General features: G+C 37.2%; 2 protein-coding genes across 2 annotated transcripts in view; both read left to right on the forward strand.

The window, feature by feature from the left end:
- Window positions 1-20,467, forward strand: part of LOC126892258 (catalase) — a 540,038-nt gene that overhangs the window by 479,206 nt on the left and 40,365 nt on the right. The window lies entirely within an intron of this gene.
- The window catches only part of LOC126892268 (catalase-like), a 290,237-nt gene that overhangs the window by 213,097 nt on the left and 56,673 nt on the right, over window positions 1-20,467 (forward strand). Inside the window, exon 5 of the mRNA XM_050661781.1 lies at window positions 7,926-8,160. Within this exon, the coding sequence (XP_050517738.1) occupies window positions 7,926-8,160 (235 nt within the window). The remainder of the gene's footprint in view (window positions 1-7,925; window positions 8,161-20,467) is intronic.

Genomic DNA, 20,467 nt, shown 5'->3' on the forward strand with positions numbered 1-20,467 from the left:
AAAGGCTTCAGGATACGATTTCTCAAATACAACAACAAATGCAAGTAATGCAGAATCATTTGGAAAAATACGAACAAGTGAAAAACGTACCAACCAGAGAAGATGCGATACCAGTAGTATATGAAACCGATGAAGAGGAATTAGCAAGAGAAACCGAGTGGATATGAGTTCAACACAAGAAAAAATTTAAAACACAAACAATCATAACTAATGATCTACATCAAAAAAGTTTGAATAATCTACATATACAAACCAATGAAATTAAAAAACCTAAACTACCACCCTCCATACTTGTAGATGGGATCAAAGACTACAATATACTATATGAAATGCTTAATGAAAAAATTAAGGGATATCAAATTAAAATCATTAATAATGAAAATATGAAAATAAATGTGCAAGATGGAGAAAGCTACAGGCTTGTAACACAACTGCTCCAAGAACACAACTATTTATTTCATTCTTATGAAAACAAACAAAGCCGTCCAATAAAGGTTATGGCTAAAAAACTGCATCACACGTGCAAACCTGAAAGCATAGTATCTGATTTAAGAAAAAGGGGATATAAACTTTTGGAAGCTGTTCCTAAGCTAAAATTCCGAACCAAAGAACCTTTAAATATGTTTTTACTAACATTCAGGCAGGATGAAGATAAGAATTATTGACATCATGGGTAGCAGGGTGGAAGTAGTCTCTTTAAAAACCAATAAACTTGTACCACAATGTAAACGGTGCCAGGCTTATGGTCATACACATAAATACTGCGCTAAGGAACAAAGATGTGTCAGATGCACTAGCAAGCATCTAACAGCAGATTGTAAAAAACCTAAGGATGACAAACCTAAATGTGTACATTGCGGAGGTGAACATCCAGCTAATTATCGAGGATGTGTCGTTGCAAAAGAGATACAAAAACTCCGACAAAAGCAAACCAAAAAACCTTACCCATCTCGGCATCCACAACGAAATGCCATTCCACGGGTAGAACAACAGCGTGAAGAAAAAACACAAAAGAAAACATATAGCGAGATTGCAAAAAACAAAAATAATTGTAATGAAAAATCGACACAAAAAGAATCTGCAGCTACTGAAATACTATTGCAGCAAATACTAGACAGACTAAATCAAATGGATAACAGAATCCTTAATTTAGAAAAACGCGCCCAAGGAGCGATACCAAAAAACAAAAATGGCTAAGCAACTGCGCATTATGCAATGGAACGCCAATGGACTCCAAAACCATCAACAGGAATTGCAAATAGTCCTTGACCTTGAAAAAATAGATGTGTGCCTTATATCCGAAACACATTTTACTAGAGAATCATATATCAGATTCCGTGGCTACAAAATATACCAAACAATACACCCAGATAATGCAGAAAAAGGGGGTAGTGCGGTTATTATAAAAGAAACCATTAGACATTATCAAGACACTGGATACCAAACAGCAGAGATTCAAGCCACAGCTGTCAACGTAACCATGAGAGATTATAACGTTATCATAGTAGCGTTGTACTGTCCTCCTCGACATGCATTAAAAGAAGAAAATTATACCAACTTCTTGATGAATTACGGTAAAAGGTTCATTATAGGAGGCGATTTTAATGCAAAACATGTCCATTGGGGTTCCAGATTAACCACAAATAAAGGTAAAGAGCTACTCAAAGCAACCAAACACTTAAAGTGTGATGTTCTGAGCACAGGCACCCCAACCTATTGTACACGTTGGAAGAAGCATTGGACATGAATTCGGATCATTCTCTAATTCTTCTTACTCTCAGTGACACTCTCATCTTCTTCTTCTTTAAGTACCGTGCCCAAATTTTTAGGCGTGGGTAGCTTCCATAACAATTTGCCGATATCGTTCTCGATCTTGTGCGGCATGTAACAATTGATCTGCTGATAAGCCAGTCCATTGACGAAGGTTTCGGAGCCATGAATATTTCTTTCGACCAATTCCTCTTTTTCCGTCGATCTTTCCATTGAGTATTAACTGCAGCATCCTGTATCTGCCCCAGATATTCAAGTTTTCTCTTTTTTATCATCTTCATTAAGTCACCTTCGCCTTGACCTACTCTGTTTAAGACTTCTCTGTTTGAAATGTGTTGAACCCAAGATATTCTGAGCATTCTACGATACGACCACATCTCAAAGGCTTCTAATTTGTTCATCATGTTAACCTTCATGATCCAGGTTTCACATCCATATAGTAATACAGGATACACATAACATTTTAGGAACTTGATTCTTAGTTGTAAGTTCAGGTGAGAGTTGCTCAGAATAGATCTAAGTTTCATAAATGCTCCTCTTGCAATTTCTATACGAGTTTTAATTTCTTCATCCGGATTTAGTGTCTCGTTTATCCAACATCCTAGGTATTTAAAATGGTCAACTTTGTTATTGATTCATCATTGACAATTAGTTGCATAGGGCCGACGTCTTGTTTACTAACCACAAGTAACTTTGTCTTTGTTGCATTTATGTTAAGTCCGTTATTGGAGCATTCTCTAGTGACTCGATCTATAAGGAATTGAAGATCTTCGATATTTTCAGCCATGATCGCGGTGTCGTCTGCATATCTGATGTTGTTAATAGTTTCTCCCCCGATTCGATCTCCACATTGTCCTTCCAAGGCTTCATTAAAACACTCTCATACAGAAAGAAAATCCACCACGATTAACAAATAAGTGTACAGACTGGACTAGTTTCCAATTACAATTAGAAAGGACAATTATTGATCTCTCTGGCTCATTAAAAACCCCCGAGGAATTAGATGAAGCTGTAGAAAAAATTACGAATAAGATCCAGCAAGCAGCTTGGGATAATTCACCAACTATTATCCAAAGAACTAAAGGCAACAATTATCCTAAAGAAATAAGGGATATGATAGCCGAAAAGAGAAAACTACGACGAAACTGGCACATGACTAGAAATCCTGCAGATAAAACTGTTTTAAACAATGCCACACAAAAATTAAAGCGAGAAATCAAAAGCATACAACAAGAGTTCATAGGGGAGTACCTCAGTGAACTAAGCGCTGATAAAACGACAGACTACTCTCTGTGGAAAGCAGCTAAACGGTTTAAAAGACCAATTATACAAAATCCTCCTATTAAGAATAGCAATGGTACCTGGGCTCGTAGCAATGAACAAAAAGCTACAATATTTGCAGATCATTTAGAAAATACATTCAAACCACATGATGGAGAAGATCTTGAAGAACCAATTGAACTAAATGATGAAAACATAAAAATCAACCCTGTTACCCCTAATGAATTAGAGACAGAAATAAAGCACAATTTGAATCCGAAATAAGCGCCTGGCTTTGATCTTATTACTGGTGAGATTTTAAAGCAGCTGCCGAAGAAAACCATTATAAAACTAACCCACCTTTTCAACGCTTCATATAGACTTAAATATGTTCCGAAGTTGTGGAAAGTGGCAGAGGTGATAACGATAACTAAACCTGGAAAACAACCTCACCAAGTAACGTCGTACAGACCAATATCACTCATCCCTGCGATAGCAAAACTCTATGAAAAAATGCTCCTAAAAAGACTAAAGCCAATAATTGAAGAGAGACAGCTAATCCCATCCCACCAGTTTGGTTTTAGAGAGAGCCATTCTACTATTGAGCAAGTGCATAGGATCACTGACATCATAGAAATGGCACTGGAAGAAAAGAAAGTTTGCACCACTGTCTTCCTGGATGTGGCCCAAGCATTCGACAAGGTGTGGCAAAAAGGATTAATACATAAACTGCGCTATCACCTACCAGAACAGTTCGCCCAACTCTTAGAATCATACATATCAGACAGATGCTTCAGAGTAAAGCAGGAGGAAGCATACTCTGATTTGAGACAGATTAGAGCTGGTGTTCCACAAGGAAGTGTCCTTGGACCAGTTCTGTACATTTTATACACCAGAGATATCCCTCAACTACGTCAAGATACTATTGCTACATTTGCAGATGACACAGCAATTATCTCAGTTGGAAATAATCATGAAGAAGCGGTGCATAACTTACAGAACTCCATAAATCAGATATATAAATGAACTAAAGCATGGAGAATCAAGTTGAATGAAACCAAATCCATACATATTGATTTTACCAATAAAAGGAGGCAATACATACCAATCAGAATAAATGATATCCAGATTCCATATGAGAATACTGCAAAATATCTGGGTATCACTCTTGATGCAAGACTTAGGTGGAAAGAACATATTAAAAAGAAAAGACAAGAGCTTGGAATCAGATATAAAAAAATGTATTGGCTGCTTGGACGTGACTCCAAATTATCAATCCATAATAAGTTGCTACTCTACAATCAAATCCTCAAGCCTGTCTGGAGTTATGGCATACAACTATGGGGGTGTGCCAGCGAAAGTAATATACAAATAATTCAACGCTTCCAAAACAAGGTACTAAGGAACATCGTAGATGCCCCCTGGTATATTAGAAACAGTATCATCCACAATGATATGGGGATCGACACCGTTAGACAGACTATATCTAGATTTGCCCGGAACCACGAAGATAGGCTCCATCGTCACGTGAATGTTGAGGCCCTCCAGCTACTTGACAACACAAACCAGACCAGACGTCTTAAAAGAATCAAACCATATGAGCTAGTGTAGTGCGCATAGTGCGGTACTAAACCATATGAGATAGTGTAGTGCGCATCGTGCGGTAGTGTACACGTTAATTGTAGTGTAAATAGGCGATATGCTAATATAACCTAAAGAAATACTGATGAGTAAGACTTTAGCTTAGAAAAATGTAGTTAAGTTAGGTTAGAATTAAGTTACTCATTGTTCCAATAGTGAACAGATTGTAATGTTACTCCGAGTGGAGCATTAAAAAAAAAGATTAATGAAATAAGTATAAATGAAGTTGACTTTAAATCACAATTAAATGTTTTATTAAAAAAATATGAGAAAATTTTTAATGATGAATTGGGTAAATATATAGGTGAGCAAATTCATTTAGAGGTGGATAAAGATATTAGGCCAATTTTTCAAAAACCCCATCAAATTCCTTTTGCATTTAGAGAGAAATCAAAGGCAGAGTTTTGTAAGTTAGAGAAAGAAGGGGTAATAGAGAAAGTGGAAAATGCTTTGTGGGGCACACCGTTAGTACCTGTGCTCAAACCAAATGGTAAAGACGTGAGGGTATGTGCTAATTATAAAGTAACAATTAACAAATATTTAAAAGATTCAAATTATCCACTACCTTTAATAGAAGATATTTTTGCGGCACTGAAAGGTGGAGAAAAGTTTACTAAACTAGATTTCAAAAATGCGTATAATCAGTTAGAATTAGATACTGAAACATCACATTTACTATCTTGGAGCACACCTTACGGAATTTTTAGAGTTAAAAGACTTCCTTATGGAACAAAACCAGCTTGTTCTATTTTTCAGTGTATAGTGGAGAAAGTTTTGCAGGGATGTAGGGGTACAGTCAATTATTTAGATGATGTAGTAGTTACAGGGAAAGATAACGAAGAACATTTAGAGAACTTGGCCGAGGTTTTTGAGAGACTTTTAAAAGCAGGATTTAGATTAAATTTGAGTAAATGTGAATTTGCTAAGGATTGCATTTTTTATTTAGGACATAAAATTTCAAATAGGGGGCTGGAAACAGATAATAATAAAGTAGAAGCAATTGTGAAATTGCCAAAACCAAAGAATTTGACAGAGTTAAGATCATTTCTTGGTATGATAAATTATTATTCTAAATTTATTCCAAATTTAGCAGATAGGGTGAATCAATTGTATAAACTTTTAGAAAAAAATAGCAAATATTTATGGACAGATAATTGTCAAAAATCATTTGATGCTATTAAGAAGGAGATAACTTCGAGTCAGGTTTTAATGCATTTTGATCAAAATAAACCTATTAGACTAGTTTGTGACAGTTCAGAATATGGATTAGGTGCGGCATTATTGCATGTATTGCCAGATGGATCACAACGCCCAGTTTGTTTTATATCGAGGGTCCTAAATAAGGCAGAGAGAAATTATGCAATGGTTCATAAAGAAGCCTTAGCAGTTGTTTGGGCAGTACAGAAGTTTTATCATTATTTAGCAGGTAGAAAGTTTGAAATTTTGAGTGACCATAAACCCCTGCAGGCACTTTTTGGTGAGTTTAAAGGTCTTCCCAAAATGGCCTCAGCAAGATTACAACGTTGGTCATTGTTTCTATCAGGATTTGATTATGTTTTTTAAATTCATTAAAGGAGCTGACAATGTGCAGGCAGATGCGTTGAGTCGACTTCCTCTAGAGAAGACAGTAAGAGAAAAAGAGGAAGATGTTGATTATCTACATTTTATAGAAGGGTTAGCTCCAACTGATACCCTCAAGGTAAGGGCACAAACTAGGACTGATCCGGTGTTGGGTCGCTTGTTTAACCATATTAGGTATGGATTCCCAGAAACAACAGATGAGATAATGAAACCGTTTTTTAATAGAAAATAGGAACTATCTGTGGAGAAGAGGGTGATTATGAGGGGATTTCGAGTAGTTGTGCCAACAAAGTTACGAAAACAATTGCTGTTAGAGTTACACAATACACATGAAGGAATTTCCAAGATGAAAGCAAATGCACGAGCTTATTTTTGGTGGCCAACTTTAGATACAGACATTGAATCTTATGTAAATAGTTGCAAAATTTGTTTAGGCTTGAGATCAGAACCAAGTAAAGCTAAGCTTATATCATGTGAAAAGGGAACATGTATGTTTGAGAGGGTGCATGCTGATTTTCTAGATCCCATAAGAAATAAAATGATTTTGATAATCATCGATACTTTTACAAAATGGCCAGAAGCACATATTATGAATAATTTGACTGCTGCTGAGACTATTGAAAAATTTAGAGATTGTTTTGCTCGGTTTGGGTTACCTAAAGTAGTTGTTACAGATAATGGCCCTCAATTTTCATCAGGTGAGTTTTCACGGTTTTTACATAATAACGGTATTAAACACTCTACATCACCACCATATCATCCAGCAACAAATGGGTTTGCAGAGAATTTTGTTAAGACATTTAAAAATGCTGTTTTGAAGGGATTGAAGGATGATGACAATTGTAATAATTCATTACAAACTGTAATCAGTAAATTTTTGTTCCATTATAGAAATTCAGTACACTGTACTACAGGTGTATCACCCTCCAGTCTTGCATTTAAACATAAAGTTAAAACTCGATTAGATTTGTTATGGACATGTAGTGGGAATCAGAGTTCTAAATCAATAGATAATAAATTAAACAGTAATAGACGAATTGAAACTTTTCAAGTGGGGGATAAAGTTCTTTGTAGAGATTATCGTTATCCTAATCGTAAAACATGGGCAAAAGCAATAATAGATGAAATTTTAGGTGACAGAATATATTTGTGTAGGTTAACACACGAGGGTTTAATTTGGAAAAGACATTTAGACTAGATTTTGAGAGATAAGGGTTCTGATTCTAACTATGATAGTCTTAATGAAACCATTGCAACCGATGTAACTAATAATAATAAAATAATAATAGAATTAATAGCAGTGTTGAACCCTTCTCAGCTTTAACAGAAGGAGAAGTGTTAAAACAAAGTGATATTGAAGCGAGAAATTTTGAAGAGACTGGCAATGCAGTAGCAAGTGAAACAGTGGTTAGTGAGGTTAATGTGAAACCAGAGACCAAAGGAAGTGTGGCAGAAGTTCCTAGTAAGCAAAAAAGAAATATAAAACCTCCTGTGTGTTTAAACTTGTAGTGGGTAGGTATTGTAGTATATTATAAAAGAAGAAGGAAAGAATTATGTTGATTGTTGTCAACGGATAAGTTTTGTTAGGTTATAATTATCTGTCAGAATATAAAATGTTGTAATTAAAGTTGATTTTTAATAATTCACATTTTCCCTTGCATCACATCAACAAGGACGTCTTTTCACTTACAGCGACACTCACAGACACCATTTGGCTTTGGGTCCCAACCATTTGCAATTGTCAGTCAACTGTTCCTTCGCTGTCCGTAACCACCAGAGATACGGGTTCATGAACACTAGTCAAGGTGGTGCCCCCAACTATTTCATTAACAGTTTTAGCGGTCCAGTATGTGACAAAGTCACTCAACATCTCGAACCAGCATTTACTGTTTTTGGAGAAGCTTACAGGTGAGTCTCATGTTTAAATCACCAATTATTTGTTTATAAACTTTTCAAATTTAATTTCATGCTGTGGTTGGTTTTTAAACCAGGAGGAGTAAACTAAAAAGACAGATTCACACCCAAGAAAGTCACTAGAAAAATCACCAAATATATCTTCTTTTTGGTTGATCATATCAACCTTCGACGGTAATCCATACATATTATATTGTAGCGTGATTAGTGTAATTACTTCTAATTACAATAAAACTAGCGGTTCGTAATTTATATACGACTTTATTTATATAAGTTACAGACGAATTTATCTTATACACTAAACTTATTCACAAAATATGCCCGTATTTATACCCAGTTGTTATTCTGGAACAATCGACTCCCATCTCGAGCTATCGGCTTGTTCCGCCTACGTGACGTACCTTCCAGAATTCTCCGGCGAGGCCTAGCACATCCGATTACGTCATTCTCGAGGTGTTTACTGTTATACGGGGATCGGCCAAGATTTCTCTTCCGCTACACTGCTCCCCTCTTAAGATCTGAGCGTCTCGATCAGCAACTCTAAATGAAGGCCCAGGATGGCGGAATCTACACGACTCTCCAGCTCTGCATACACCCTTCAAGAAGAAATAACAGTCTACTGTCTTTGAAGGGTACGACATCTTCGGGTTCATGCAACACACAGTGATTTGTACACCAGTTCCTCCGAAGACCACTTCAAGCATGCTTCTCACAATCTTCCAATCCAGATTTTCTACTGCATGGCCTATTTTTGGTAAAGCCAAATTTTTGATGTCATAATTACACACGATTTTCTTCAAATTAGTTAGAGCACGCCATATGTTCTCGTAGCTTGGCGTGTCCGTATAAGACTTTCTGGTCACCATATACAGCAAAGATCGAGGACCATCTTCCAATCGCAGTACTCTTCCAATTTTAGGCTGCTGATTTCTTAACTCGTCCAGGCGGCCGAACTTTCTATTGAATACGGACGATATTCCTTTAGTCATCTCGAGGTCTTGGGCAACACAGTGGGCCAGAGAGACGTTTTCTGGAACACCAAACAGATCTTGCTGAACTTCTGTGGTCACGCCGAATCTAGCACTCTTTCTCGCTGCGTAATTTGACATAAATTGATTAAAACTTGGCTGTGCGACATCTTTCATCTCCTGTTGGAGGACTCGTGCTTCTTCTGTTTCATTTGAGCCAGCATATGGTGCAAGACGATTTATGTGAATAACTTTTGGTTTACCGTTTGGCAACTTCTTAATTCTATATATTACGTCATTTATTTTCTTTTTAACTTCATATGGACCTTCCCATTGTCTTTGCAGTTTAGGACATAAGCCTCGACGACGTTGCGGATTATAAAGCCAGACAAGATCACCTACTTCGAAGCTTTCATTTTTGCATCGAGAATCATATTGATCTTTCATTCTGTCACTGGCTATCTGGATGTGTTGTCGGGCAAGTTCATGAATGTTGTTCATTCGTAATTTCAGGCGGTCAACGTAGTCTTCGCCTGCAACATGTTCCTCGGAAGGTCCGCAGCCAAACTCTAGGTCGCAGGGCAACCGAACTTCACGACCCAACATCAGGCAGGTTGGTGTTTGACCTGTAGTTTCATTTACGGCCGAGCGGTAGGCCATCAGGAATAAATGAATGTGTTGGTCCCAATCTCGCTGATGTTCAGATACAACTTTGGACAAGTGTTTACCCATCGTTCGGTTCATCCTCTCGACCATCCCATCTGATTGAGGATGCAGGGGTGTTGTTCTGGTCTTATTGGCACCAATCAATTTACAAACGTTTTGGAAAAGAGCTGACTCAAAGTTTCGCCCTTGGTCGGAGTAGATCTCCAAGGGAACACCAAATCGGCTAAAGAATTCTTTAACAAGTACCTCTGCAACGGTAGCAGCTTCTTGATTTGGTAATTCATAGGCCTCAGTCCATTTTGTAAAATAATCCATGGCTACCAGGATGTATTTATTTCCAGCATCGGTTTCTGGAAATGGACCTGCAATGTCGATAGCTACTCTTTCCATAGGACTTCCAACATTGTACTGTCTCATGGGTGCTCTCTTTTTACCAACCGGACCATTACCGGATGCACACAGTTCACATTTTCGGCACCATCTTCTTACATCATCTTTACAGTTCACCCAATAGAACCGTTCTCGAACCTTTTGCAGAGTCTTCGTAATACCAAAGTGTCCACCTGATGTACCGTCATGCAACTGACGCAATACTTCTGACACTTTACTTTTAGGTACAATCAACTGCAGCTTAGATTCTGTACCATCATCGTTCTCAAAGGTTCTGTACAGAAGATCATCTTTTAGTAGCAGGCAATTCCATTGGCTCCAGTAGGCCTTGACTTCTGGACTACATGCACTAATGTTCTGCCAACTAGGTCTTTCACCTTGCCGCATCCAATCCAATACTCTTTTTATACATGGATCATCTTCTTGGGCGTTTTGTAACTGTTGGGGCTGCCATTGCTCATTAACTACGGTGGTTCGTCTCACGGGGCAAAATCGTTCCTCTAGTTTGGCACAGTGATTACAATTTGCACTGCATGGTCGTCTCGAAAGGGCATCAGCATTTGAATGAACTCTTCCGGCCCTGTGTTCTATCTCATAATCATATTCTTGCAGTCGTTCTAACCATCTTGCCATCTGGCCCTCTGGATTACGGAATTGTATGAGCCATTTTAGAGCAGCGTGATCTGTTCGAAGAAGGAACTTTCTGCCGTACAAGTATTTATGGAAATGTTCGCAAGCCTTTCACTACACCCAGCAGTTCTCTTCTGGTAACGCAATAGTTTCTTTCTGGTTTCGACAGGACTTTGCTGAAATAAGCGATGACTTTTTCCTGTCCATCCTGGATTTGTGAGAGAACAGCTCCTATGGCACTGTTGCTAGCATCGGTATCCAAAACAAATTTTCCTGCCTGTCCCGGGTAGCTTAATATCGGTGCACTGATCAGAGCCCTTTGTAGTTGTTCGAAAGCTTTTTGACACTCCTCACTCCATGTATATTCTTTGCCCTCCTCCGTCAACTTTGTTAGGGGCTTGGAGATATTGGCAAATCCTTTGACAAATCGTCGGTAATATGTACATAGGCCAAGGAAACTTCTAATTTCATGTTTATCTTTTGGTACTGGCCAATCTTTAATTGCTTCAATCTTTTCAGGATCAGCTGTTACACCATTACTCGATACAATATGTCCCAAATACTTAACTTCTCGTCGAAACATGTGACATTTCTTCGGACTTAACTTCAAGTTCGCTGCCCTCAATCGTTGAAAGACTTCTATTAGATTCTTGGCATGTTCATCAAAGGACCTTCCAACTACAATTACATCATCCAAGTAAACCAGGCATGTTTTCCATGTTAGACCTCTTAAAACTGCCTCCATTAATCTTTCAAATGTGGCAGGGGCATTACATAAACCAAACGGCATAGCCGTAAACTGCCAAAGCCCTGATCCTATCGAAAATGCGGTTTTCTCCCGATCGGCTGGCTCCATGTCTACTTGCCAATATCCACTTTTTAAATCGAGTGTGGAAAACCAACGAGAACCGGAGAGAGTATCCAATGTATCGTCTATTCTGGGCAAAGGATAACTATCTTTTTTTGTTACCGCATTGAGCTGGCGGTAGTCGATACAAAAACGCGTTGAACCATCTTTCTTCTTTACCAGAACTACTGGTGATGTCCATGGACTGTTCGATGGTTCAATTACCCCTTGTTTGTCCATATCCTTGATAATCTCTTCGGCTTCATCTCTTTTCGCAAATGGAAGTCGTCTAGGCCGTTGTCTGATTGGCTGAGCGTCTCCGGTATTTATTTTATGCATTACTATGCTTGTTTTGCCCTTATCCTTCTTATCAATAGCAAAAACATCTTGATACTCTATCAGCATAGACGTCACTTTTTCCGTTCGTTCATGATCAAGATCTTGGCATCTTTCAATGATCATCTCAACAAGCTCCTTTGGATACTTCGCCTTCGATGATTTCTCATTGGTATTCACAGAGCAAATTGAAGCCACGGGAACACACTGCCCGATCAAAGCTCCTCTACTTAACTTGATAGCAGTTTCCCTTAAATTCATAACTCTTACAGGGATCGCATCTCGAACTTTTACCAAAGTTTTCGCCGTTAGGAACTCGACATTATCCACATCTTCGACCATCCTTAAACTTCCCTCTCGGCAGTGTCCATCAAGCATGGTCATCAGAATTTTCTCACTATTACCGGGTATGGTTACGTCGCATGTAGTAAGTAAGCGGATGACATCTTCTTTGTCGTCGTGAAAGGGCAACTCTTCACCATTGATCTTGAGAACTCCATTTTGAACATCCAATATTGCCCCCACTTTCCTTAGTACGTCCATCCCCAATATGAATTCGTCGGAGATCTCGGCAATTAATACTTGATGTTCAACTGTGGTCTGGCCAATGGATACTGACATATTAGCCTCGCCATATGTATTAATTAGCTCACCAGTCGCTGTTCTAAGCTTTACTGTTGCAGATGATAATTTATTGTGGTCTCGTACTACATCTGGACGTGCGATAGTTCTCGTTGCACCCGTATCCACCAAAAATGATCTACATCTATTATTGATACGACCTTCGATGTATAAGTTGTGAATTCCACCGGAGGACGTAAGGTTGACAGTTACTATGGGGGCTCTAGTTCTCGAGGTCGGCAGTTGCCCCTTGGTGTCGACCCGCTCTAGTTTTCCGACGGCTGTACGATCTTCTTACAATTACGACGAATGTGGCCTACGTCTCCACAATTCCAACATCTAGGCTCGCGTCTCTTTGGCATCTGATTACTTAATACTCTCCGTATCATTTCCTCCAGACGTTCATCGTTGTGTTCGTCACTTTCTTCAATGGTTCTTACTCTATGGCCTCGTGAAGTTTGACTAGCCGTTTCGTGTTCCAATGCAATAGCAAGTGCTTCATCTAAAACTTTCGGCCTTGCTAGTCGTAAAGCTTTCTGTAGTTCACTATCTTTCAGCCCATTGACGAAGGTGTCTACTGCAATTTCTTCTAAAACGCTGTCTGGCACCTCTGGATAAGCCAACCGCACCACACGAGCCACATCTGCTTCAAATTCTTGCAGATTCTCACTTGCTCGTTGACTTCTACTTCGCAGTTGTGCTTTGTATACTTGTTGTAGATGGGCATCTCCATAGCGTTTTTCTAGACGAGTGAACAAGGTCTGGTAACAATTTTCTTGACCCTTAGGAATTGATCTTAATATATCTGCAGCATCACCTCGCAAAGCAGCAGTCAAGGAAACAGCCTTTTCCTGTTCGGTCCAATGATTGGCGGTCGCAATAGCTTCAAATTGTCTAAGATATATGGACCAAGAGGACTTTCCATCGAATGGTGGTAATTTGAATCTCATATTATGCGACGTTTCGTCTCTCGGTAGTTCATCTTTCACTACCGGATCTAACGCTGCTGCATTAACTGATGGTTGTACTTTTGTATCGGTTATCATGCTCTCTAGTTGTTTGATCTTTTCTTCTACGGTCTCTACACTTTTCTGCATCTTATCGAATGTTCTAGAAACTTCTTCAAATTTCTCGTCATTCTGTCTACAAACGTCTTTAATTACTTGAGAAACACTTTCAAATTTCGATAAGATCGCTTGTTCTGCTGATTGGAAGTGGAACGTCTTTGGGTCATCTCCATTCTTCTTGAGGACTTCCTCGAGTCGTGATTGTAGGACTATCTTGAGCCCACTGCTGTCCACGTCCCGTTCCTCTAGCTGTTCACGGAGCTGATTTACTGTAAGTTCTTGTAGCAACATCTTTGGTCGGCACACACGTACTTTCCAAAAGTCTTTTAAAAGTCTTTCCGAATACCGAACAATCAACGCACTTTAACTATTCCCGACGAATAGAGTCCAAAAGTCTTTTAAAGTCTTTCCGAATACCGAACAATTAACGCACTCCGGTTATTCCCGACGAATAAAGTTCAAAAGTCTTTTAAAGTCTTTCCGAATACCGAACAATTAACGCACTCCGGTTATTCCCGACGAATAAAGTTCAAAAGTCTTTTAAAGTCTCTCTGTAATTCACTTATTTATATCGCACTAAGTTAACCGAACACCGACACCAACTGTAGCGTGATTAGTGTAATTACTTCTAATTACAATAAAACTAGCGGTTCGTAATTTATATACGACTTTATTTATATAAGTTACAGACGAATTTATCTTATACACTAAACTTATTCACAAAATATGCCCGTATTTATACCCAGTTGTTATTCTGGAACAATCGACTCCCATCTCGAGCTATCGGCTTGTTCCGCCTACGTGACGTACCTTCCAGAATTCTCCGGCGAGGCCTAGCACATCCGATTACGTCATTCTCGAGGTGTTTACTGTTATACGGGGATCGGCCAAGATTTCTCTTCCGCTACAATATTATACTTAAGGCCGCCGAGAGGGATGAGCGGGCCCCGATAAGAAGTGAAGAGTGGGCCCCCAGCAAAAAGTGAAGAGCGAAATTTTTTTTTATTGTTATAGAAATAAAATTATCAATAATAAACTATTTTTTCTACAAACGTGTTAAAAATGCAACTTTTAGCACTCCCTAGGAGCGTTCAAAATGTTACTTTAAAGCACTAGTGCTTTAAAAATTTTAAGGCACTACATTTAAAATTTAAATTTCAAATTTTGAAAACAAACGTCAAAATATTTTTTATATTGCATTTATTAACATTCGTATTAACAGTACAACTTGCGCAATTTGAAAAAGGTTTTTTAGAAGGTTTTTAAAATTTAATTTAAACTGTATTATTGCATTTTTAACACGTTTGTAGAAAAAAACTATTAAAATTTGTTAGAATATACAACAATAAAAGTAGATATGGTCCAAGAGCTGTGAGACATTTTTGAGTAGGTATTTTAGGCAACCTGAAAATTTTTCAGGTGACTCTTCCATGATAGCCTAATACAAAAATGCCGGTCTGGCTGGAGGGTAGCGGTTATTTTCCCCAAAAATCCCCCCCAAAGTTAAAAAAAGGGGTAAAAATTGTTATTACAAAAAATATCATTGACGTGACTTTAACGTAAATTTAAATATTCAAATATAAAGAAAATAAACAGGCCAGGCGATTTGAGGGCGATTTTAACTCTGCAAGATACTTGCATGGGCGCCCCAGGATTATTTTCAGGGGATGCATCTGAACTTCAGAAGATTTCATCTGAATCTGTACATACTATTAACGAGTATAAAATATGCAACTTTACATGCAAATCTATGTACATTCCTTCCGGACAGGGAAGTACAATTATTATTTTGACAGGGTATTTTTTACTATTAAAAATAAATATTCTAAAAAAGACAGGTTTTTTTTTGGTGAAATTTTCCAACTGCCATGTGATCGAACAAATTACGCGTACATATAAATGAAAAGCGCTATAGGTAAGCAGCAGTGTGAGAAAGAGCTTATACCGATAGCTGTTTGCGTCCTCTGTTGTACCTGAGCGAGTCCGTTCGCTCGAGAAAAATCACGTGACCTGGCGATCCCATGTTGTTGTGCCTCGAAACTTTAGAGTAATTATTATATATTATAATTTTTTAAGTAACTTTTTCTTAATCAAAGGAAAATAATACTTACTATACAATAGATTTTGCAAATATGATAGAAAAAGACAGATTTATTATTATAAATATATAGGTAGAAAAGTATAAAAGTATAAACTAAATTAATTCTGTGTGCGAATCTTGTACTTCTTCTTCAAACTCCTCATCTGAGCTTAAATATTCACTGTCTTCTTCTTCGTCAGACTCCCCTCGAGACTCAGATTCCTCTTCTACATGATCTGTAAATAGTTGTAATATGTATTTAGAATTAATTAAAAATTAATTAACGACAATTTAATTAAATTACTACGTATTCTCTGTCCTTTTATACGGAGTCGAAGCCTGGACAATCACGGGCGCATCTGAAGAAAGACTTGCCATTGTTAAGATGTGCTGTTATTGAATAATGTAAAAAATATCATGAACACAACACGTAACAAACACGGAAACATTAAGAAAGATGAAAAACGCAAAAGAAATACTCAACACTATAAAGGAAAGAAAAATGAGCCAAAATAAATATTCATTCTCTTCTTCTTCGTTCGTCTCCCCTCGAGACTCAGATTCCTCTTCTACCTGATCTGTAAATAGTTGTAAATATGTATTTAGAATTAATTAAAAATTAATTAGTGATTAATTAATTGAGTTGCTGCGTATTCTTACTTATATAACTAATACTTAATACTTTTCCTTATATTATAAAGTAGCTCATTTTTCTTTCTTTCATAGTGTTGAGTGTTTGTTTTGCCTTTTTTTATCTTTCTTAATGTTTCCGTGTTTGTTACGTGTTGCGTCCATGATATTTTTTTACATTATTCGATAACACCACATCTCAACAATGGCAAGTCTATCTTCAGATGCGCCCGTGATTGTCCAGGCTTCGACTTCGTATAAAAGGACAGAGAATACGTAGCAACTCAATTAATTAATCAGTAATTAATTTTTAATTAATTATAAATACATATTACAACTATTTACAGATCATGTAGAAGAGGAATCTGAGTTTCGAGGGGAGTTTGACGAAGAAGAAGACAGTGAATATTTAAGCTCAGATGAGGAGTTTGAAGAAGAAGTACAAGATTCGCACACAGAATTAATTTAGTTTATACTTTTATACTTTTCTACCTATAACTTTTTTAATAATATATCTGTCTTTTTCTATCATATTTGCAAAATCTATTGTATAGTACCTATTATTTTCCTTTAATTAAGAAAAAGTTACTTAAAAAACTATAATATATAATAGTTACTCTGACGTTTCGAGGCACAACAACATGGGATCGCCAGATCACGTGATTTTTCTCGAGTGAACGGACTCGCTCAGGTACAACAGAGGATACAAACAGCTATCGGTATACGCTCTTTCTCACACTCCTGCTTACCTATAGCGCTTTTAATTTATATGCACGCGTAATTTGTTCGATCACATGGCAGTTGGAAAATTTCACCAAAAAAAACCTGTCTTTTTAGAATAATTATTTTTAATATTAAAAAATACCCTGTCAAAATAATAATTGTACTTCCCTGTCCGGAAGGAATGTACATAGCTTTTCATGTATAGTTGTATATTTTATACTCGTTAATAGTATGTACAGATTCAGATGAAATCTTCTGAAGTTCAGATGCATCCCCTGAAAATAATCCTGGGGCGCCCATGCAAGTATCTTGCAGAGTTAAAAATCGCCCTCAAATCGCCTGGCCTGTTTATTTTCTTTATATTTGAATATTTAAATTTACTTTAAAGTCACGTCAATGATATTTTTTGTAATAACAATTTTTACCCTTTTTTTAACTTTGGGGGGGATTTTTGGGGAAAATAACCGCTACCCTCCAGCCAGACCGGCATTTTTGTATTAGGCTATCATGGAAGAGTCACCTAAAAAATTTTCAGGTTGCCTAAAATACCTACTCAAAAATGTCTCACAGCTCTTATACTAATATGTTACTAGGTATTCTATAGTTGTTATGATTTACGTATTGACAGTATAGGCAGTTTTGATGTAATGTCAAGAAAAATATAAAAATGGAATATCAGTCAAGTTCAAGTAAAAGTTTTTGTAGGTATTGTCCTGTAATTGAGAATGAATAAATTATAATTGTTGATATATAAGACGTTTGTAGGAAAAATATTGTATGATATACGTGTACCTTCACATGCGTGCTTTAAAATTGTATTTTTAACACTTATATCATAAATAACTATTATTGCATTTACTCAAGGCATTCTCAATGCACAAAGTTGCTAGTCGAGTTAACCGATTCTGTTTCATTGTAGATCTCATAGCATTTTTTATGCGAGAAAGAAAACTAAAGGATATTTTCCCTTTTGCGACTACCACCGGTAATGTGCAAAATATTCTTGACGTTATAACGACGTTAGGAAGTAATGATTCCAATTTGGGATGTTTAATTTTATTAAGTATCCGACGCCCTGAAGGGCACGAAGGATTATGAGAAATAAGAAGAAGAATTTTATTAAATAAATCTATTCTAGAAAGGTGAGATTCACAAATATTCTCCTTCTATATCGCTCTATCGTCTTTATAAAACTCGCGCAATATATCAACTTTTTTTCTTAATACTGGCGTTATCTCCATCTCAGAATGTCCATAAAATGTTAAATAGGGAATGAATTTCAATTGCCGCATTAAATCTTCTGGTTAAGTTGCTTATTATACAATCTATATTAAATATTTCACAGCGCAATATTGAGTCGGGTTCAAAATTATCAGTGGTCTCAATACTAGGCCCTATATTTCAAAATAGAGGTAAAGGTCATATTAAATATAGCTTAACTAAACGCATTATGCACATACAGTGAGGTGCAAAAAAAAATTGCGTCTTGGGTTTGGTCGACGCCGGGCCCCTTACATCGTCGGGCCCCGGTAAAATGTACCGGCTGTACCCCCTTCTCGGCGGGCCTGATTATAGTAATACGTCGCTAAAGATTTCTACAAACAACTGTTTTTTATATAAAAGTAGACTAAAAATTTAAAAATTAAAGGAATAACGCAGAAAACACAAAAAATAAGAGACACATTGGATATAACTTAACTAACCTATGAAATGCCAGTAGTGTCAAAATTTCATAAATGTCATTAGTGTCAAAATTTCATAACAGTGAAATAAACTTGTGTGCGGTTGGACCAATTACAAAGAAGCATTACGGCGCTGTAAATTTGAATTACTCCTCCTTGTTTAAACACAGACCATAGTTTGTTTTTTAATCATTTTCATAAATTCCAAAAATAATGTTAAATCATGGCCCTGATTATCATTTTTATCTTCAAATTGTAAATTTGCAAATAATTAATCTGTGGTATAGTAGGTACCTAATAACTCGTTTAAACAATCTGAAAATGTATTACTCAACAATTTTTAGTACTGATAAAAATATCTTATCAGAATTTTTGTTTGAATAAAGCCATCATTCGACCTTCAAATGACAATACAATACTTCTTGATGATCGAAATCTATATATCTATAAGTAGGTCAAAATGCCGCCTTTCATCTGACAAAATTAAGCTAAAATGTATCATTATAATTGTTATACTTTTTAAACAAATAATAAGTACACAGGAAGTTCGAAAAACAGTTGAAAAGCTGAAGAACAGAAAAGCTGCAGGTACTGAAATATTTTGGAGCAGCAACGACAGAACAATTAACAACATTGATTAACAAAATAGACGAAGCAACGAAGCTTTAAACCTAGGAATTTTGTGCAGTAAGATGAATCGTCATGCAACTTTTTGCATTCGATTAGAGAGAGTGTCAGGCAACTTTGTGAACTAAATTCATCTAGGGCAAAAATTTTTGTGCATAAGAAAATGCATTTTAAAAGTGCATCTCGAAGAGGTGAAAATGAAAAATTTAGAACTCGGGCAATATTGATGGAAATGAGTTGAACTTTTATAATCGGGGGTTTTGGGGGTCGCTGAGCACGAATTTCATATCGGCGATGGTCTCCAAGGTACCTGGTGCCCACTGTGGAGCTCGTCGCCTAGAGTTTTACGTTATAATCATTAAAAATCAGTCAATATCCATTATTCGGGGGGTTTTTGGGGTCGTCGGCCACGAATTTAGTGTTGGCGATGGTCTCCAAGATACCTGGTGCCCAGGGTGGAACTCGTCGCCTGGAGTTTTATGTTATAATCATTCAAAATCAGTCAATAACCATTACTCTGAGGGTTTTCTGGGACGCTGAACAAGAGTTTCATGTGGTCGATGGTCTCCAAGATACCTGGTGCCCAGGGGGGGTCCGGACAAATAATCCCCGGACAAATAATCCCGGACAAAAAATCCCCACAAATTATCCCCAGACAAAAAATCCCCGGACAAAAAATCCCCACAAAAAATCCCTACAAATAATCCCCACAAATAATCCCCGGACAAATAATCCCCGGACAAAAAATCCCCACAAAAAATCCCGGACAGATAATCCCCACAAATTTTTTTGGACAAAATATCCCCACAAAAAATCCCGGACAAAAAATCCCCAAGAAATATTTTTGCCGAATAAAGTTGCCAACTGAATGCTTATAATTCAAGGATGGTACTAAAGATGAGAAATTTAGACTGTCCGTCGGTACGTCCGACCGCGCATATAACTACTCCGTCATTATGCCAGGTAGAATGACAAATGAGGTGTCGAATGAACGGTTATGATCCAGGATGGTACTAAAGATGAGCAATTTGGTC

The sequence above is a fragment of the Diabrotica virgifera genome, chromosome 9 (genome assembly GCF_917563875.1).
Source record: "Diabrotica virgifera virgifera chromosome 9, PGI_DIABVI_V3a".
In the NCBI taxonomy this organism is placed as follows: Eukaryota; Metazoa; Arthropoda; class Insecta; order Coleoptera; family Chrysomelidae; genus Diabrotica; species Diabrotica virgifera.